This window comes from Podarcis erhardii (assembly GCF_964252035.2).
Source record: "Podarcis erhardii genome assembly, chromosome: 5".
NCBI classification, from domain to species: domain Eukaryota; kingdom Metazoa; phylum Chordata; class Lepidosauria; order Squamata; family Lacertidae; genus Podarcis; species Podarcis erhardii.
This window is the reverse complement of record NC_138509.1, coordinates 61,531,430-61,547,451: the sequence shown is the minus strand read 5'-3', so window position 1 is coordinate 61,547,451 and position 16,022 is coordinate 61,531,430. Positions and strand designations below refer to the sequence as shown.

Below are 16,022 nucleotides of genomic sequence, written 5' to 3'. Positions count from 1 at the left end.
GTGTCTGAAAAGTGTTGGGTGAGATTCTAGCCCTGGATTGGAAAGTAGAGTTCTCAGTGAACAAAGTACAGCTCTCTATCCCCTGTCACCTGTCCCTTGTATTTTCCTTATATGGTGGTGTAATTAATATGGTGGTGCAACATTTTGGAGACCATTCTGAGATCTGGATCACAACAGATTGCTCCATATTTATGCGATTCAGATTGCACAGAGCTTTGTTTACCAAATTCAGGTCTGGCACAAATCAAATCAGTTCATTAGTTGGTATTCAGAATGATCAGTTGTACAGCGCTAGCATTTATCCTACAATTAATTTTTGCAGGGAGGATGCTTTCAAGAATTCAGCAGTGGCTACATATTTTAGGCACCTTAACTGGAAGCAATTCCATTTCAGGAATTTACATATGCTTAACTACAATAGTCTCTAAGTGGTTTACAAAGATGCAGTACAAAAAAATAAAAATCAATTGAAATTATAATTGAAACTTCAGTTAAAATGCCCACTGTTTCAAGTGGTGTTAATTATCACTAAGGATCAGGCAGGGGTACTATAAAACAAAACAAAAAACCTTTATTTAAGCAAGCTTTAACTCTTAAGCCTCTGACCCTCCTGCTCTCTCTATACTTTCTGTGCTGAATCGCTTTCTGGTAGCTGTTCCCTTAACTTTTGCCTTCCCTCTGTCACTAAGTCTCTCTCTGTCTGCTGTCCTAACTCTTTTACTTAGTTTCACATACTTTGATACACCCACTGGAATTGTTTTTAACAATGCAGTATGTGCTGGAAGTTCAAGAGAGGGGAGGTTGCCTGACCTCAACTGAAAGGGAGTTCCATAAAATTGGACCCAGAATACAAAATGCATGTTTCCTAGCAAATCCAAGCCATGCATCTCAGCCATGCCATAAACAGTGACTCCTGAAGACCACACTGATCAGGCAGAGATATAAGGGATTAGGTGGTCCTGGAGGTATCCTGAACCCAAATTGTTAAGGGCCTTGTAAATTTTAGGTTTCACCCCACTTATGTGGAGGTTATGTTCTGGGCCCTCGTGTAGTTAGGGTTGCCATATTTCAAGTAGTAAAAATCCGGACACCCCTAAGGTTGTTGAGGTTTTTTTAAGGAAAACCCAAAATTGTTGAGCCGAAAGTTGTTGAGTCTATTTCCCCCTGCTCTCCTGCGCTCTCTCTCTCATGAATGATCGCCGGGTGTGGAACACACTTCTGCCCGCAGACAAAGCCACAGCTGTCTGAACATCATACCCTCTATCTAACCTTTGCTCTCTTAGTGGTCTGCCGTGCCCTGTCTGTGACCTTTGTCTCCTTCGTCATACATTGTTCAAGGGGGAAATGACGTGGTGGGAACAGGTGCCAAAATAACATTGTACCACCCCTCGATCTTGGGATTGGAGGATGTGTAAAGGTCACAGTCCAAAATGTATCTGACTGGTTTTACATATTGTGCTAATAAAAGGAGCCTCTACAGAGCTAGCCGGCAGCTTGTCTTGAAGCATGCTTGCCAGCGTGCTTCTGCACAGGTCACCTGCATCCAACCTCTTGTCATCCTCCGTTATTCCTACATCTCTCTCTCTCCCCAACTCTCTCTTCAGCTAGAGTTGGGACTGGCTGGAGACTAGAGGATAGGTTGGAGGCTGCAGGCAGCTGCTGTTAGGTAGCCTAAACAAAGCTCCACTGCATCTCAACACTCTTCGGGACTTCCTCCGCCTTCACTTATGTCCTCTTCAGGCTTCTGAGAGAGTCTCCTGGTGAGCCACGAGGACTCTCCAGCTCTCTCCCATCCTTTCCTGGCATGATTCCATTTATTTATTTCCCAGCACCACACATATACAAGGTCACATGTGAGTGGCACACACATAAGTGAGGGGGATGCCTGCATTATAAGAATATTGATCCTGGCCTGCTAGCATATGGACAGCCACTGCAGACTTTTGGGCACTGCAGTTATGTGGGGGAGAGAATCTGTTCCCCTCAACAATCTAGCACTAGCTGCAATGTTTTGCAACAGCTGGAACCTCTGGACCTGCTTTTCTCACCTTGTCCACAGCTAGTGGTTGTTGGGAGAGGGTGGGATTAAGCTAGTGCATTTTTTCTGGGAGGGACACAGGGGTATCTATACCCCTAAACATTTTGTGAATCTAAATTTGGCCTCATTGAGGGGCAGTGTTTCAATATGAGTAGGAAAATGAGAGTACCCCTAAACATTTTTTAAGGGAAAAAAGCACTAGATTAAGCTAAGGAAATGGAAGAACCCATTGCTATGGCCATGTTATAAATCTGACTCTTTAGCCAAATAATTTGAATACATAGAATACATTTTTCCTGTACTTCCTGCAAACCCACCTAAAATCCCCATGGCAATTCAATTTCTAAATCCTAAAGAATGCAAGTAGCATTATGTATCCTCCTGAGTAATAAAAATTAAGTTATACATATATAAAGCACCATTTTTAAAATTTGGCATGAAGCATTACTTATACAGAAATCCAATTTTTACATAATGCATGGAAAGTTGGTTAGCTGAGAAACTGGCTCACATGTCTGAAAACCAATGAATTTAAGAAATTTGTTACGGAATAGAAAACACTTCCCGAAAGCTATTTTCAAATTCAGCTTGCAGTTCTCTTCCATATTCCACCATGTCATTGCCCTAGAAAAAAAGAATTAAAATGTTCACTTTGATATGTGTGGAGCTTGTTACTTTATTTGTTTAAATTTTACCATTTTGCTTCAAAACACTTACAACACGGGAAGCTATGTATTTAAATATTTCTGCTCTCCTGCTCTCCTAGACAATTCAGGTTCTGGTTGGCAACTTATGCACCAGTACAATGAACTAGTAGATTCTCAGTTATTTATACAGATGACTTCCACTTTACAGCAGGGTTACATTCTGAGGATAGAGCGTAAAGCCAAAATCGTGGATAGTCAAAACACATTGGGTTCAATGGCAGGTGGGATTACCGAAGTATTTCCCCCCAGATGCCTACCTCCTATTAATTTCTTTGTATTATTTGTTGTCAAGTGCATAAAGTTTAATGCACACAAGTTACGCGTTACTTTTACTGTAATAACCACAGACATTCACCAAGCTTTTAAAGGCAAAAGGGGTTCCAGGTGGCAGTGGTGGAGGAACGGGAGTGCGGTGGAGCAGGTCACCCCGGGTGTCACCACTGGGGGGGTGACAAAATGCCGGGTGGCACTCACTGTGGGGCCTGCAGCGCGCCCAAGCCACACGTCTCTCCTAGGAGTGACATGGTGGCTTGAGCGCCCGCAAGCTCTGACCTGCCCAAACGGTCCGCCCGCTGCCTCCCCCTCAGCTGTAGGGCGGCTGAGTGAGAGGAGGCAGGCAGACTCCTCAGAGGCCCTGAGGAGTATCCTGCTCCAGCTCGCGCCGCCCTAGGCGCCCGATTGGCTTGCTCCGCCGCTGCCAGGTGGGATTCTTGGGAAATGCATGAGGATAATAATAATAATAATAAATTTATTATTTATACCCCGCCCATCTGGTTGAGTTTGCCCAGCCACTCTGGGCGGCTCCCAATCGAGTGTTAAAAACAATGCAGCGTTAAATATTAAAAACTTCCCTAAACAGGGCTGCCTTCAGATGTCTTTTAAAGATAAGATAGCTGCTTATTTCTTTCATGTCTGAAGGAAGGGCGTTCCACAGGGCGGGCGACACTACCAAGAAGGCCCTCTGCCTGGTTCCCTGTAACCTTACTTCTCACAATGAGGGAACCGCCAGAAGGCCCTCAATGCTGGATCTCAGTGTCCAGGCTGAACGATGGGGGTGGAGACACTCCTTCAGGTATACAGGACCAAGGCCGTTTAGGGCTTTAAAGGTCAGCACCAACACTTTGAATTGTGCTTGGAAACGTACTGGATTGCTGACTATGAGACACTGTGATCATTGTGAGAGAGGTTGTGAGTATGTGTGATGGAGGAAGAAATGGAAAATGGACTAAATCACCTTTCGCTTTTCCCCACCCTGATTGTTTTGTTTTTTATTTCAATTAGAACGGAAATATAATTTTACCTTCTCTACCCACTCCTGCATCTTTAAAATGCACTGGCAAGGAACTGTAGGGGAAAGAGAGACTGGAGCTTACCTTATAAAATTTATGGAAATTTTTGAACATCAGGCGCATATCTCTTACGAAATCTCCCACTGTGTTGTATTTTTCTTTATGCAACTTCTCGGCTAGGCGCTTGAGCCACATGGGTCTCTTTATGACGGCATTACAATTTTGTATCTGTTAAATCAGCACATCAGAAAAGAATATTTGTAGAATTTCCTGTAATTTCAACTCAAGCACTTGTAACATTTTAAAGAACCATTTCTGCATCAATGTCCCAAATATTGTAGTCAACAAGACTTACTGTAGCTGGATTGTCAACAAAAAGAAAACTTTTAGGCTGACAGCAGATCCTCAAAAGCAGGAACTCGCATTTCTATAAAACAAAAGAAACTGATATTTAAGGGGGCTCAGATAAAATAAGGATCCCATGCAAATAAATATGCATTTGTTATATTTACTTGGAAACAACTCCCAGCAATTTCAATGAAATTTGTATTCAAAGAAGTGTCCTTAATATATATCACAACCAAGATAATGTTTCCTTGGTAATGAGATTTTAATTAGCAATTAAGAAATTGTAAATAATCACCATGCTTTACCTGCATAGCTCATTGATTAAATGTGCATATGTACAAAACAAAATTTAACATAAAATTTGAATTTTATTTTATTCTGATGCATGTTTTTCTTTAGAACTTTGGCAAAAGCAATACAGTGGTACCTCGGGTTACATACGCTTCAGGTTACAGACTCCGCTAACCCAGAAATAGTGCTTCAGGTTAAGAACATTGCTTCAGGGTGAGAACAGAAATTGTGCTCCGGCGGTGCAGCAGCAGCGGGAGGCCCCATTAGCTAAAGTGGTGCTTCAGGTTAAGAACAGTTTCAGGTTAAGAACGAATTAAGTACTTAACCCGAGGTAACACTGTAATATCAACACTGAAAGAGCACATGACCAACTATTTCATGATAGTGCTAAAACCAAGATTTCCAAGACTCTCTTTTCTAGCAAACCCATCATATTTGTTTTTTAATAGAGCAGTAACAATAACTTTGATAAGCAAAGCTAGCGATTTTGGTCCATATTACTGCTATTTAGTAATCTTAAATAAATATTATGTACTTTTGTGTGTTGATTTGGAGCCGGGTGCCTCAGATCTCTTTAGTCACATCTGGCTTTTGTGTAAGTCAGTGGTTTTCAGTCAATGTGCTGGGCAACACTGGCCTCTGTCCCTCTTGCATTCCCTCCCTTCCTCTGATGCCCTCTTGTGTCTCTGACTCCCAAAGGCTTGTGCAGCTGTTTGTTGCAGCAGCCCTGGCTGCAAGCTCCTCAGGCAAATTGTGCCTTTGGGGCTGGCTGTGGGGGGGGGGCTTCCCAGGCCCCTGTGGGGCAGTGTGAGGAGGCACCTCTCTTTGAGGCGGGGGGGGGGGGCAGCTCAGAGATCAGGAGTGGCGGCAGTGGCTGCCCGGAGGACTCCCAAGGAGAAGGGAGAGGAGACTGAGGGACCCCTCCAGAAGGGAGGGTGTTTGAAAAAGGATGAGATGCTGCTGGCTCTGCAGACAAGGGGTGACATAACTGGGCTCCTGAGCCCCACAGGGGTGCCACAGAAAGAATGTAGTTGGTCAAGGGAGCCATGGACCCTAAAAGGTTGAAAACCTCTGGTGTAAGTGTTTCATTTTGCTTGAGGCTTCAGGCAGTAGAAAGTGGTAATTTAGCTGTTACTTTCTGAAATCTCATAAGGGCTCAGTGAGCCACAGGCATCCTCTATAAGAAGGGGGTGGTAGCACCATTGAAATACTTTATTGTCACTTGTACAACTTGTATACAGTGAGATTACACGAGCACCCCCCACTCAGTTCTCTTAGTCTTAATTCCCCTCATTTACTGATGCACACCCACCAAACCTGAAAGTCAGTTGCCTTGTTGTTATCTTTTCATTCAGCAGCCTAACAGCCCACGGATAGAAGCCGTTCTTAACCATCTTTGGTGCAACTAATCATGCTTCTATATCTTCTGCCTGAGGACAGGAGATCAAGAAAGTGCTGGCCAGGGTGTAAATCATCCCTGAGAATTTTCCTCACTCTCCTGAGGCAACGTTCTTCCGCTATTTCATCCAGCGGATTCACGGGACAGCCCATAATATCTTGTGCTGTATTCACCACCCTCTGTAGGCACTTCCTATCAGTTGATGTCAAACCAGCGTACCACACCATAATGCAGTATGAAAGGACGCTTTCTATTGTTGACAGGTAGAAGGAGATCATCAAATGTTGATTGACATCATCCTTCCGCAATACTCTGAGGAGATGGGGTCTCTGTTGGGCTTACCTGTTGGGGGACTTGGATTGATTCTGAACCCATAAACCCTGACAGACGGTCTTTTAGATACTTGGTTCCTAAGCCATTTAGGGCTTTTATGCTAGTGTTAACACCTTGAGTTATATATATTTGATAGCAGTTTCCTCTAAGGCTTAATGAATGGGAAACAAGGTTTTGATCATCCCAGATTTTTAAGCAATTAATGTCACAGCCCTATTTTTGCTATGTTTCCCGTCATTTAACTGAAATAGAAAAAGGTTGATGTAGCTCACCACAATTGTCCTGCCACGCATCTTCCATCTCAGAACCAGGTGCTCTTCACGGGGACGGTCACTTGCTGGTTTTGGGCATTGGCAAAAGGTGCATTTCCACCTATTTCTGAAAAGCAGAACAAAGTGTGATAATACCATTGATAGGAATCAAAGGAAATCAGTCTTACCTGTTGGTTGAAGTCCAAATCAAAAGCTGTCATGGGGCAGGGGGAAAGGGGCTCACTCTGACTCATGCCAGGTGGGTGCAGACCCCAGAGGGCAGACCCTGCCATTTCCTCCCTAGGTTTGGGAGGAGAGTAGCAGCATCTCCTATTCACTGACTGCTGTGGAGGTGGTACAGAGTAGGCTGCCAAGGGGACATAATAACCAGCCTTCAAGGAGCATTCCTTTGAAGCCAGGTCAGCTGCCCCTGTGGATCCTGTGGCCTAGGGTGCCAACTTGAATAAAATATGGGGGGGGGGGGTAAGCCCCAGTCCGCATAATCGAACACATGATTCAGTGCACCCATACCATTTGAATGGCAATGCCCATCAATGTTTGGGGTGCCGAGCTCCCTCATCTTTTATTGGGGGGGGGGCGAAGTCAACTTGGCCCCTTGGGAGTTGCCTCACCTTGCCTCCTGGGTGGGCCAGCCCTGATTAGTCATAATAATCACTAACCTTAGTGACTAACTTGTTTACCTTAGCTAATATTAATTTAACTGTTACAAGATATTTTAATCTGTGCGGCTTTCCTTATACAGACTTGCACCTTAACTCAACATGAGAATAATATGAAAACTGGTGTGAAATGTTACAGATAGGTAGCCGTGTTGGTCTGCCATAGTCAAAACAAAAAATTCCTTCCAGTAGCACCTTAAAGACCAACTAAGTTAGTTCTAGGTATGAGCTTTCGTGTGCATGCACACTTCTTCAGATACACTGAAACAGAAGTCACCAGACCCTTCTATATAGTGAGAAGGTGGGGAGGGGTATTACTCAGAAGGGTGGTGGGAATGGGTGATTGGCAGATAGCTGTGATGTGGGATACGTGGATTGTAGAGGGTTCTTAATTCTAAGACCCTTGGGTATAAAGGCTCATCACAGCTATCTGCCAATCACCCATTCCCACCACCCTTCTGAGTAATACCCCTCCCCACCTTCTCACTATATAGAAGGGTCTGGTGACTTCTTAGTTGGTCTTTAAGGTGCTACTGGAAGGAATTTTTGGTGTGAAATGCAAACCACACTACTGCCAACATTAATTCAGATGTCCACAGTTGAGATGCCTAGAGCTTAACAAGTTATTGTTGGGCTTCAAATAGATGCAGTTTTAGCCTGTCATGGGCTACAATTCATGTTGTGTGACTTTGCACTACTTAGCAAATGTAGCAGATGCTTTAGTTGTAAGATATTGATGTTGTTATTTCATAGATCAGCTTAATACAGAAATTGAGGTGGAGAAACTACCTTTTCTCAGCAGATATTTTCGGGATATGGCAATCTTCATGAAAGCATCTGGGGCATGAACTGCAGCATATCAGTGAATCTTCTTTCTTACACACAATACATACATCATCATGTTCAGTCTAAAGAGGAAAAAACAATCACTGTAAAAAATAAATTTATCAGAATGTGTGTGGGGGGGTGAGTTTTAATATGTGGTGTTTCTTGTACACCACCTTGTGAGGGCAAAAGCCCTGAATTGTGGTTTAAAAGGATATGCAGCTGGCAGACACATCATCATTATCAAAATAAACAACGGTGTGGAAAATAGGATTTTTTTAAAAAACAGATTTTATTATTTTTGATGCAACAAATAACCTTTGGTAGTTTTCTTTAAATATATTCAGTTTATTACATGATATATATACTCAGCATCTTCCTATTTTCTTGGTTTAGTACTTATGTGACAACCTGAAGAGCAGGAAGCTAACACAGGTAACATTTATTGGACCCTAAAAGGTAAGCCGAGAGAGTGTTTATATAAGGTTCCCTTGTAAAATTACTCACTGTTGACTCACTGTTGATTAGACTACCACTGGTAACACTAATAAATGGCCATGACTGACTTTTCAGGTTCTGCCCTGTTTTATTTAATTATTTTATTTTATTGATATGTTTATATTTTATTCATATGTGAAGCTGAGCTTATTTTATCAGGACATTCTTCATTTTCTTGATCCAACCTTCCCCCAACATTTTTGGCAGGAAGCCAAGACAGGTAACATTTACTGGGCCCTATAATAAGCAGTGGACACGGGTGGCGCTGTGGGTTAAACCACAGAGCCTAGGACTTGCCGATCAGAAGGTTGGCAGTTTGAATCCCCGTGACGGGGTGAGCTCCCGTTGCTCGGTCCCAGCTTCTGCCAACCTAGCAGTTCAAAAGCACGTCAAAGTGCAAGTAGATAAATAGGTACCACTCCAGTGGGAACGTAAACGGTGTTTCCGTGCGCTGCTCTGGTTCGCCAGAAGTGGCTTAGTCATGCTGGCCACATGACCCGGAAGCTGTCTGTGGACAAACGCCGGCTCCCTCGGCCAATAAAGCGAGATGAGCGCCGCAACCCTAGTGTCGGTCACGACTGGACCTAATGGTCAGGGGTCCCTTTACCTCTATAATAAGCAGAGAGGGTGTTTAGATAAGGTACCCTTGTAAAATTACTCACTGGCCATGGCTGACTTTTCAGCTTCTGAATAAAGATAATTCCTCTTTCTCCTGTTTTTGTTTTATTCCTTTTATAAGTTGCATATGTGAAACTGAGCTTATTTTATCAGGGAATTCTGCATTTTCTTGATCCAACCTTCCCCCAACCTTATTTGGACTGCTATCATAGGCTTGACCTTGATGGCTCCCATATCTCCTAGGGGAGAGCGAACTCAGGTAGTGAGTGCCAAAACATGGACACTGGGAAACAAGAGGAAGTTATCACCATGTTTAGGAAAACCTGGGATTTGCAGCAGTACAAACAATATTTAGGGAACAACCCTAAAGGATCAAAACCCCCCCAAATCAGCTCAGTCAGGACTAAACATGTACATCAATTACAGAATGCTGAGTGCCATTTGGAAATATATAGAAAAGCCCCTTATACCATATAGGTGGGGCAGCCCCATTTGCTTCCAATGTCTGCAAAATACAGGCTTCTTTCTCTGCTTCTTTCACTAGATGCCCATTCTGAGCACAGGACTGGCAACATTGCTTGCACTCAGCAATGTAGCAACTCCCACCAGTGCTTGGGGCAGACCAGAGTTGTTCAGCGTTTTTTAGGGCAGCTGCCAATTTCAGAGAAGGGAAGTGGCTCCACTCAAAACACCTAGGAACTACCTTGCCACCCACAGGCTCCCCTGCCACCCAGAATCCCAAGACACCGTGCTGCCCTACAGACCCAGGTGCCACCCTACAGATACCCCCCACCCTCACTACCTGGCACAGACCACCATCCCCCATGCCTCTGGCTAGCTACACTAGTAGCTAAGCTTGGTTGCCAAGCACACAACTGTCAGCTGGTTTTTGAGCACTTGGGAACCCCATTCAAGGGGCTTTGGCAGTGGGATGAGACACCCCGCCTGCCAATCATGTTGTGACATAATGGCGCCATGTGGATTGTCTCATCTACCTGCCAAAGTTGGCCCACATGGAGAGGCCAGATAAAATTTGCCAGAAAGGTACCCCATTACTTAGCTTAAAGCATAGCTTACTTCTTTGGCAGTGTGAGCACTTGTAGTGGAAATTTCAAAGAAACTGTGAGCAGGATCCCTGCCTTTGACTAAGATTGCACTCTCGTGTCTTGTTTCAATACTGTAAGAGTTTTGTAAAAAAAATAATTGGCTAAGGGATTGAGCCATTGTTGTCATCATTGGCACTAGATTTTGTCCTTCATGTGTGCCACCATCATTTTGTGGGGCAAGCAAGCTGGACAAAGAGCCTCCCACCACAATGCCTATTGAATTGCAAATCTCACTCACACGTGAAGCTTCCTCTCTCTCATTTTGTTTTTCTTTGTTATATATTATGTTTTGTATTGCCTTATTTAGATGTAAACTATGGTACAACCATTTTGGGTGAGGGGAAGTTAGGAAATATCTAAATACATAAGTGAATAAATAAACTGTGCATATGCTAGTTTAAATCAAGTAAAACTGTTAAGGAAATGTTTACCATCGTTGTTGTCCTGTTGGAATTTTGTGGTGGCTCAGGTAGCTGTCCGCTCTGAAATAAACATCACAACTATTAGGTTTACTGTGAGGCATAATCAGAATCACAAAACATCACCTGAATTTAGGAAGTGAACTCATAAGAAATTAGACACCTTACTACAGATATATGTTTATAATCTAGTAGGAGAATATTTCATTCCGCTGGGACATTCTGCTGCTAACCTTAAAGTTGCCATGCATGAACAATGATATGTAAAAGTTGGTTCCCTTGTGAAACTGCTGAATTACATTCATTTGAGCCTGAAGAGAGACAGTGGTTTCTTAGCCCACTGCAAATGTTAATTGACTCAGCACAGTGGTACCTCAGGTTAAGTACTTAATTCGTTCTGGAGGTCCATTCTTAACCTGAAACTGTTCTTAACCTGAAGCACCACTTTAGCTAACGGGGCCTCCTGCTGCTGCTGCGCCGCCAGAGCACAATTTCTGTTCTCATCCTGAAGCAAAGTTCTTAAAACCGAGGTACTATTTCTGGGTTAGCAGAGTCTGTAACCTGAAGCATATTTAACCCAAGGTACCACTGTATTACTAAGAGCTCATCCACACTTATTTGTCCCACCACTTTCCCCAGGGAAAACCTGCTGCTTGGGGTTGAATTGGAACAAATGGCAATTAATTTTCCTCTGACCTCACTGTCAGGTATAAGGAAACTACCTTGCATGCCTCCCTTCAGCAAGGGTGGGGTTGGGACTAAGAGATAGTAAGGGAAAGTACACTTTGTGGTTTTTGATGAAGCACCCAAGCTCCGTTTGTTCCTCTTGCTCACTCTTTATTCTCCTCCCTCTTTATTGCATAAGGATGTTATGAAGGTAACTCCAGTTACATAGTATAGAATCTGAAGCTATCATTGTGAATATCATCATTGTTGTCATCATCATCATATATAAATCTATTTATCCCCCATCTTTTCCCCTAGTGGACTCAAAGCAGCTTAAAAATAACGTACTCATTTTAAGAATAAAATATGTGGATTATTATCTGTAAAGCCTTAATGGTATCATCTGAAATTCCTTTGGAGTTGCAAGTAAGAAAATGAGGCATTAAAATTATGACTGTTACAAGTGAACTGCATACCTTTATTAATATGTCTAATGAGGTTGTCCCACATTGGATACTTCTTCTCCACCATTTCCAGTGTTTACGTCCTCCTTCAGTCTGAAATTGTGATGGTGTGAACCACGTTCCATTGGGACCCTCAATACTTTTTCTTGAAACTCCTTTGACAAACAGAACAGTCTCATTAATGTTATGCACCTATACCAGGCATAGGCAACCTCGGCCCGCCAGATGTTTTGGGACTACAACTCCCATGATCCCTAGTGAACAGGACTAGTGGTCAGGGATGATGGGAAATGTAGTCCCAAAACATCTGGTGGGCTGGGGTTGCCTATGCCTGACCTATCCCATTCAGCAGACTTCACTGAAGAGAGAAAGAAGCCGAGATGGTGCTGTGGAAGTCGGAAAGAAACTTCAGAGCCCCTCAGAATGGATCAGCCCATCACCACAGCTAGACTCCCTGCCACCTGCTTTCCTCCCTTTCCCCCTTCCTCTTGTACATGGTCACAATAAATTGTTTCTTTATTTTTTGAAAAGATGGGAGCAATCGCCAATTACTTTTCATTCAGATTTATGGGTTGTGATAACTGACATGTATAAATTTGGATTAATGCATTAATGATAAAGAGAATCAACATGGCACTGTTCTGTTACAAAAACAAAACATTTAAGCTAAATAAAATCATTTAAGCATGCATTAATAAATAAATAGGGAAAGATTTCAAAAGCACTGATTGCACCATTGTGGTACTGATGGAATTATTTTAGGCTTGCCCAGATTCACAGGATACAGTGGAATATAATTAAAGAGCTTCATAGGATATTAGTATTCAAAGTATTCCCAGAAAATAAAAGATACTCACATACCACCCACATTGATGCATCCTCCTCCCAACACCACACATTTATGCAAACACCAATTTTTAAATTTGCTATTGGTATCGCATCCCTTAAACAGATGTAATTATACATTTACTCTTCCAAATGATTACCTGTTGCAAATATATCCGTATGTAAAATACCTTGTGCTGTTCCACAGGTTACGGGCAGTGTTGTGCCCTGGAAATCCAGACTTTGCTCTTGTGTCCCTTTTCCAAGATGAAATGAAGAAACGGATGTCAAAGGTTACAGTTCCCATATTTTGGGCTGCCAACAAATGACAGCAGTCCTAAGGCAACCTGCTCACTGTCATCTCTGGAAGCTTTCTAATCATGATGTGTCTTACGGCAACTCAAAAGAGGACCTACTAGTCGTGCTGCATGCAGAAAATGTGCATCTTATGGGACCCAGAGAAGGGCCTTCTCTACTGTGGCCCCCACATTACAGGGGAATGCAGCTGCTCTGCCTGCTGGTGAAAACTTACCTATTTGAATAGGCACTCCTGGGCAAGGATCCTTAGGACCAGCTTTACTGAACTTTGAATATGCTGGTTTATGTTTTATCGTTATTCTGGCAAACTGGTTTTATTTTGTAAACCACATTGTTATATTTCAAAATAAACATCAGCCTATCAATAATTTTCAATACATAAATTAATGCACAAGTATGTCATTTGTGGTGGCAGGCAGAGGACTGAAACAAAGTAAATGCTTGGCTGGGAAAAGACTTGAACAAGACTTTGTGGCTCAAACACTGACTATACCATTCCTCAAATCCAAATGAATTTGTTTCTTTTTGGCTATATATCTTTAAGGCTCAACTGGTAGGTTTAGTCCCCAATACAAGATGATTTACCATTTTCTAGGCTTTCATATAGTGGCCGTAAATCTTGATATGCTGCCAGGTTACTGCTGCAGAAGATCTCCTCTATTGCTGACAGATTGCCCTGAATGCTCTCAAGGACCTCGTACACCACTCTTTGAATATCATTTGGATTTGCAGTTACCCAATCTTGCCAATTCTAGAAAGAAACAATACAGGGCTTTTAAATCTATGTCTTCAAAACATCTTTTAGACTGAAAATACAGAGTAACTTTCCCATTTCCCACCAGATCTAACAGCAGATTGTTTGGATAATCATCCCAGCACAATCAAAGGAAGCAGAAATTGGAAATGTAATTTTATCCTCCTTTGCCAAGTTCAAATACCTTGCGCAGCTTACATGTCTCTGAACACTAACATCCTATCCTATGCCTTTTACCAATGGCAGAGAAAGACTCAAAGCCACTTTTCCAGAAACAAGCCACAACCTGGATGGAATTGTAGAACCAGCACCAAGGGCCTTCTGGCAGTTCCCTCACTGTAAGAAGTGAGATTACAGGGAACCAGGCAGAGGGCCCTTTCAATAGCAATGCCCACCCTGTGGAACGCTCTCCCATCAGATGTCAAGGAAATAAACTATCCAACTCTTAGAAGACATCTGAAGGCAGCCCTGTTTAGGGAAGTTTTTCTGTATTGTGCTGTATTGTGTTTTTGGGAGTGCCTGGAGAAACCTAGCCAGATGGGTGGGGTATAAACAATAAATTATTATTATTATTATCATCGTAGAATTGCACAATTGGAAAGGACCCTGAGAATGATTGAGTCCAACCCTCTGCAATGGATGAATATGCAGCTGTCCTGTGCAGGGATCAAACCTGCAGTCTTGGTGTTATCAGCACCATGTTCTAACCAACTTAGCTATCCAGGCTGCTGCTATTTCATTTCATTTCACTTTTAATTTGTGTACCATCTTTCTATATTGCTGAACACAAGACAGTTTACAATATGAAGAAACAACAAAATATACAAGGACACACATAACAATCCGGTGCAAAACAAACTAGTCATACTAAAAATATGACTTAAAAGAAATATCTTATATCAAATAAAGGAATATGTGATAATCAATTAGAATAAAGCACGGCACTCCCAAAGTATCAACAATTAATAATTAAACAGAAATTCACTCTCAACAATAGCAATAAATCATTACTAAATTATAATCAATTAAAAATAGCAAATTTACAATGCATTAAAAAGTATGTTAAAAAATCGAATTGAGCAACAAAGTAGGAATTTAAGCAGAAAATAATTGCCTCAGTTAGATACAATAGTCACCTGAAAATTTTCTTCAGAGATTATATTCTTGTCTCGTAGGCCATAGAGAAAAGGAAACAAATCTCTAATTGCAGCAGAAATCTCCATTTTATGGGCTCTGAACCACTCCAAAATTTCAGCTGAAGTACCTGGAGCAGACATACTACAAACAACACAAAACTATGTTTTAAAGACCTTGGAAATCATGTGGTTTTTAAACAAGCAAAATTAAGCATTATCTAGCGTTTATCTAGAATGATTCCGTTTCCAAAAATGAGAAACCCTATCATGGAATCCTTAGGTTTAGATCAGGGTGTGAAATTGTGTTGCGATTTCCTCTTTCCACTTCGACCCATCTTTAGGTGTCCCTTGCGACTAACACCAACCCGGGTTAATTTACTGCGTTTAATCTGAGTCCCCAGCTGTGCCAGAAGGGGGGTCCCTCCGGGGTCTGTCGCTCTTTTGCGAGAGGGAGTCTAGCGCAGACGGGAAGCGCGGTTCCCCCGAAGTGCCCTTTTCCTTGCGGAGGAGACCGACCTGTCCCTTGACTTACCTTTCTGCTTTGACTGAGCGGAGATGGGGCTGTGAGGAAGGGGCTGAAGAAAGCAGGAGGAGGAATTCCCCGTCCAGAAGAGCGAGAGAAAACGAAAGGAAACTCAACGTCTTCCAGTCGAGGTCTGGCGCTGCCTGCTCTGAGCTGCGCTCGGGGAGAAGTGAGGAACTCGGCCCGTTTCATGGAAAGGAAATCATCACGGACACAGAAATCAGAAAAGAAAACCGAAACTGGAGGAACGCTTGATGATAAACCATGAGTCCCCCCCCCCCGCCCCATGAGCCAAAAACTGTGCATAAGACTGTGGGTGATCACTATGGTGTGAACTTAAAGCGATGGTTGAGCAGAGCCATTAACAAACACACACACACACACACACACACATATATATATATACACATATACATACACACACACACACACCACCCTATACCCGAAAAGATCAGCATAAAAACCACAGTACATATAACAAAAACAACAACCCAGTAACACCCCTCCACAAGAAAGAGCCACGTTTTAAAAGGG

The 16,022-nt window shown here is 42.6% G+C and overlaps 1 protein-coding gene across 1 annotated transcript; it reads right to left on the bottom strand.

The window, feature by feature from the left end:
- Positions 1 to 2,107: 2,107 nt before the first annotated feature.
- On the bottom strand, positions 2,108 to 15,770 carry LOC309343296 (nuclear body protein SP140-like protein). Its single transcript, XM_081864616.1, has 11 exons — positions 15,498 to 15,770; positions 14,966 to 15,107; positions 13,661 to 13,826; positions 12,919 to 13,014; positions 11,945 to 12,087; positions 10,815 to 10,865; positions 8,126 to 8,244; positions 6,678 to 6,783; positions 4,390 to 4,461; positions 4,119 to 4,262; positions 2,108 to 2,662 (listed from the first exon to the last, which is right to left on the bottom strand). The coding sequence occupies exons 2-11, from the start codon at positions 15,104 to 15,106 to the stop codon at positions 2,582 to 2,584; spliced, it is 1,119 nt and encodes a 372-aa protein (XP_081720742.1). The 5' UTR covers position 15,107; positions 15,498 to 15,770; the 3' UTR covers positions 2,108 to 2,581.
- Between the last annotated feature and the right edge of the window lie 252 nt (positions 15,771 to 16,022).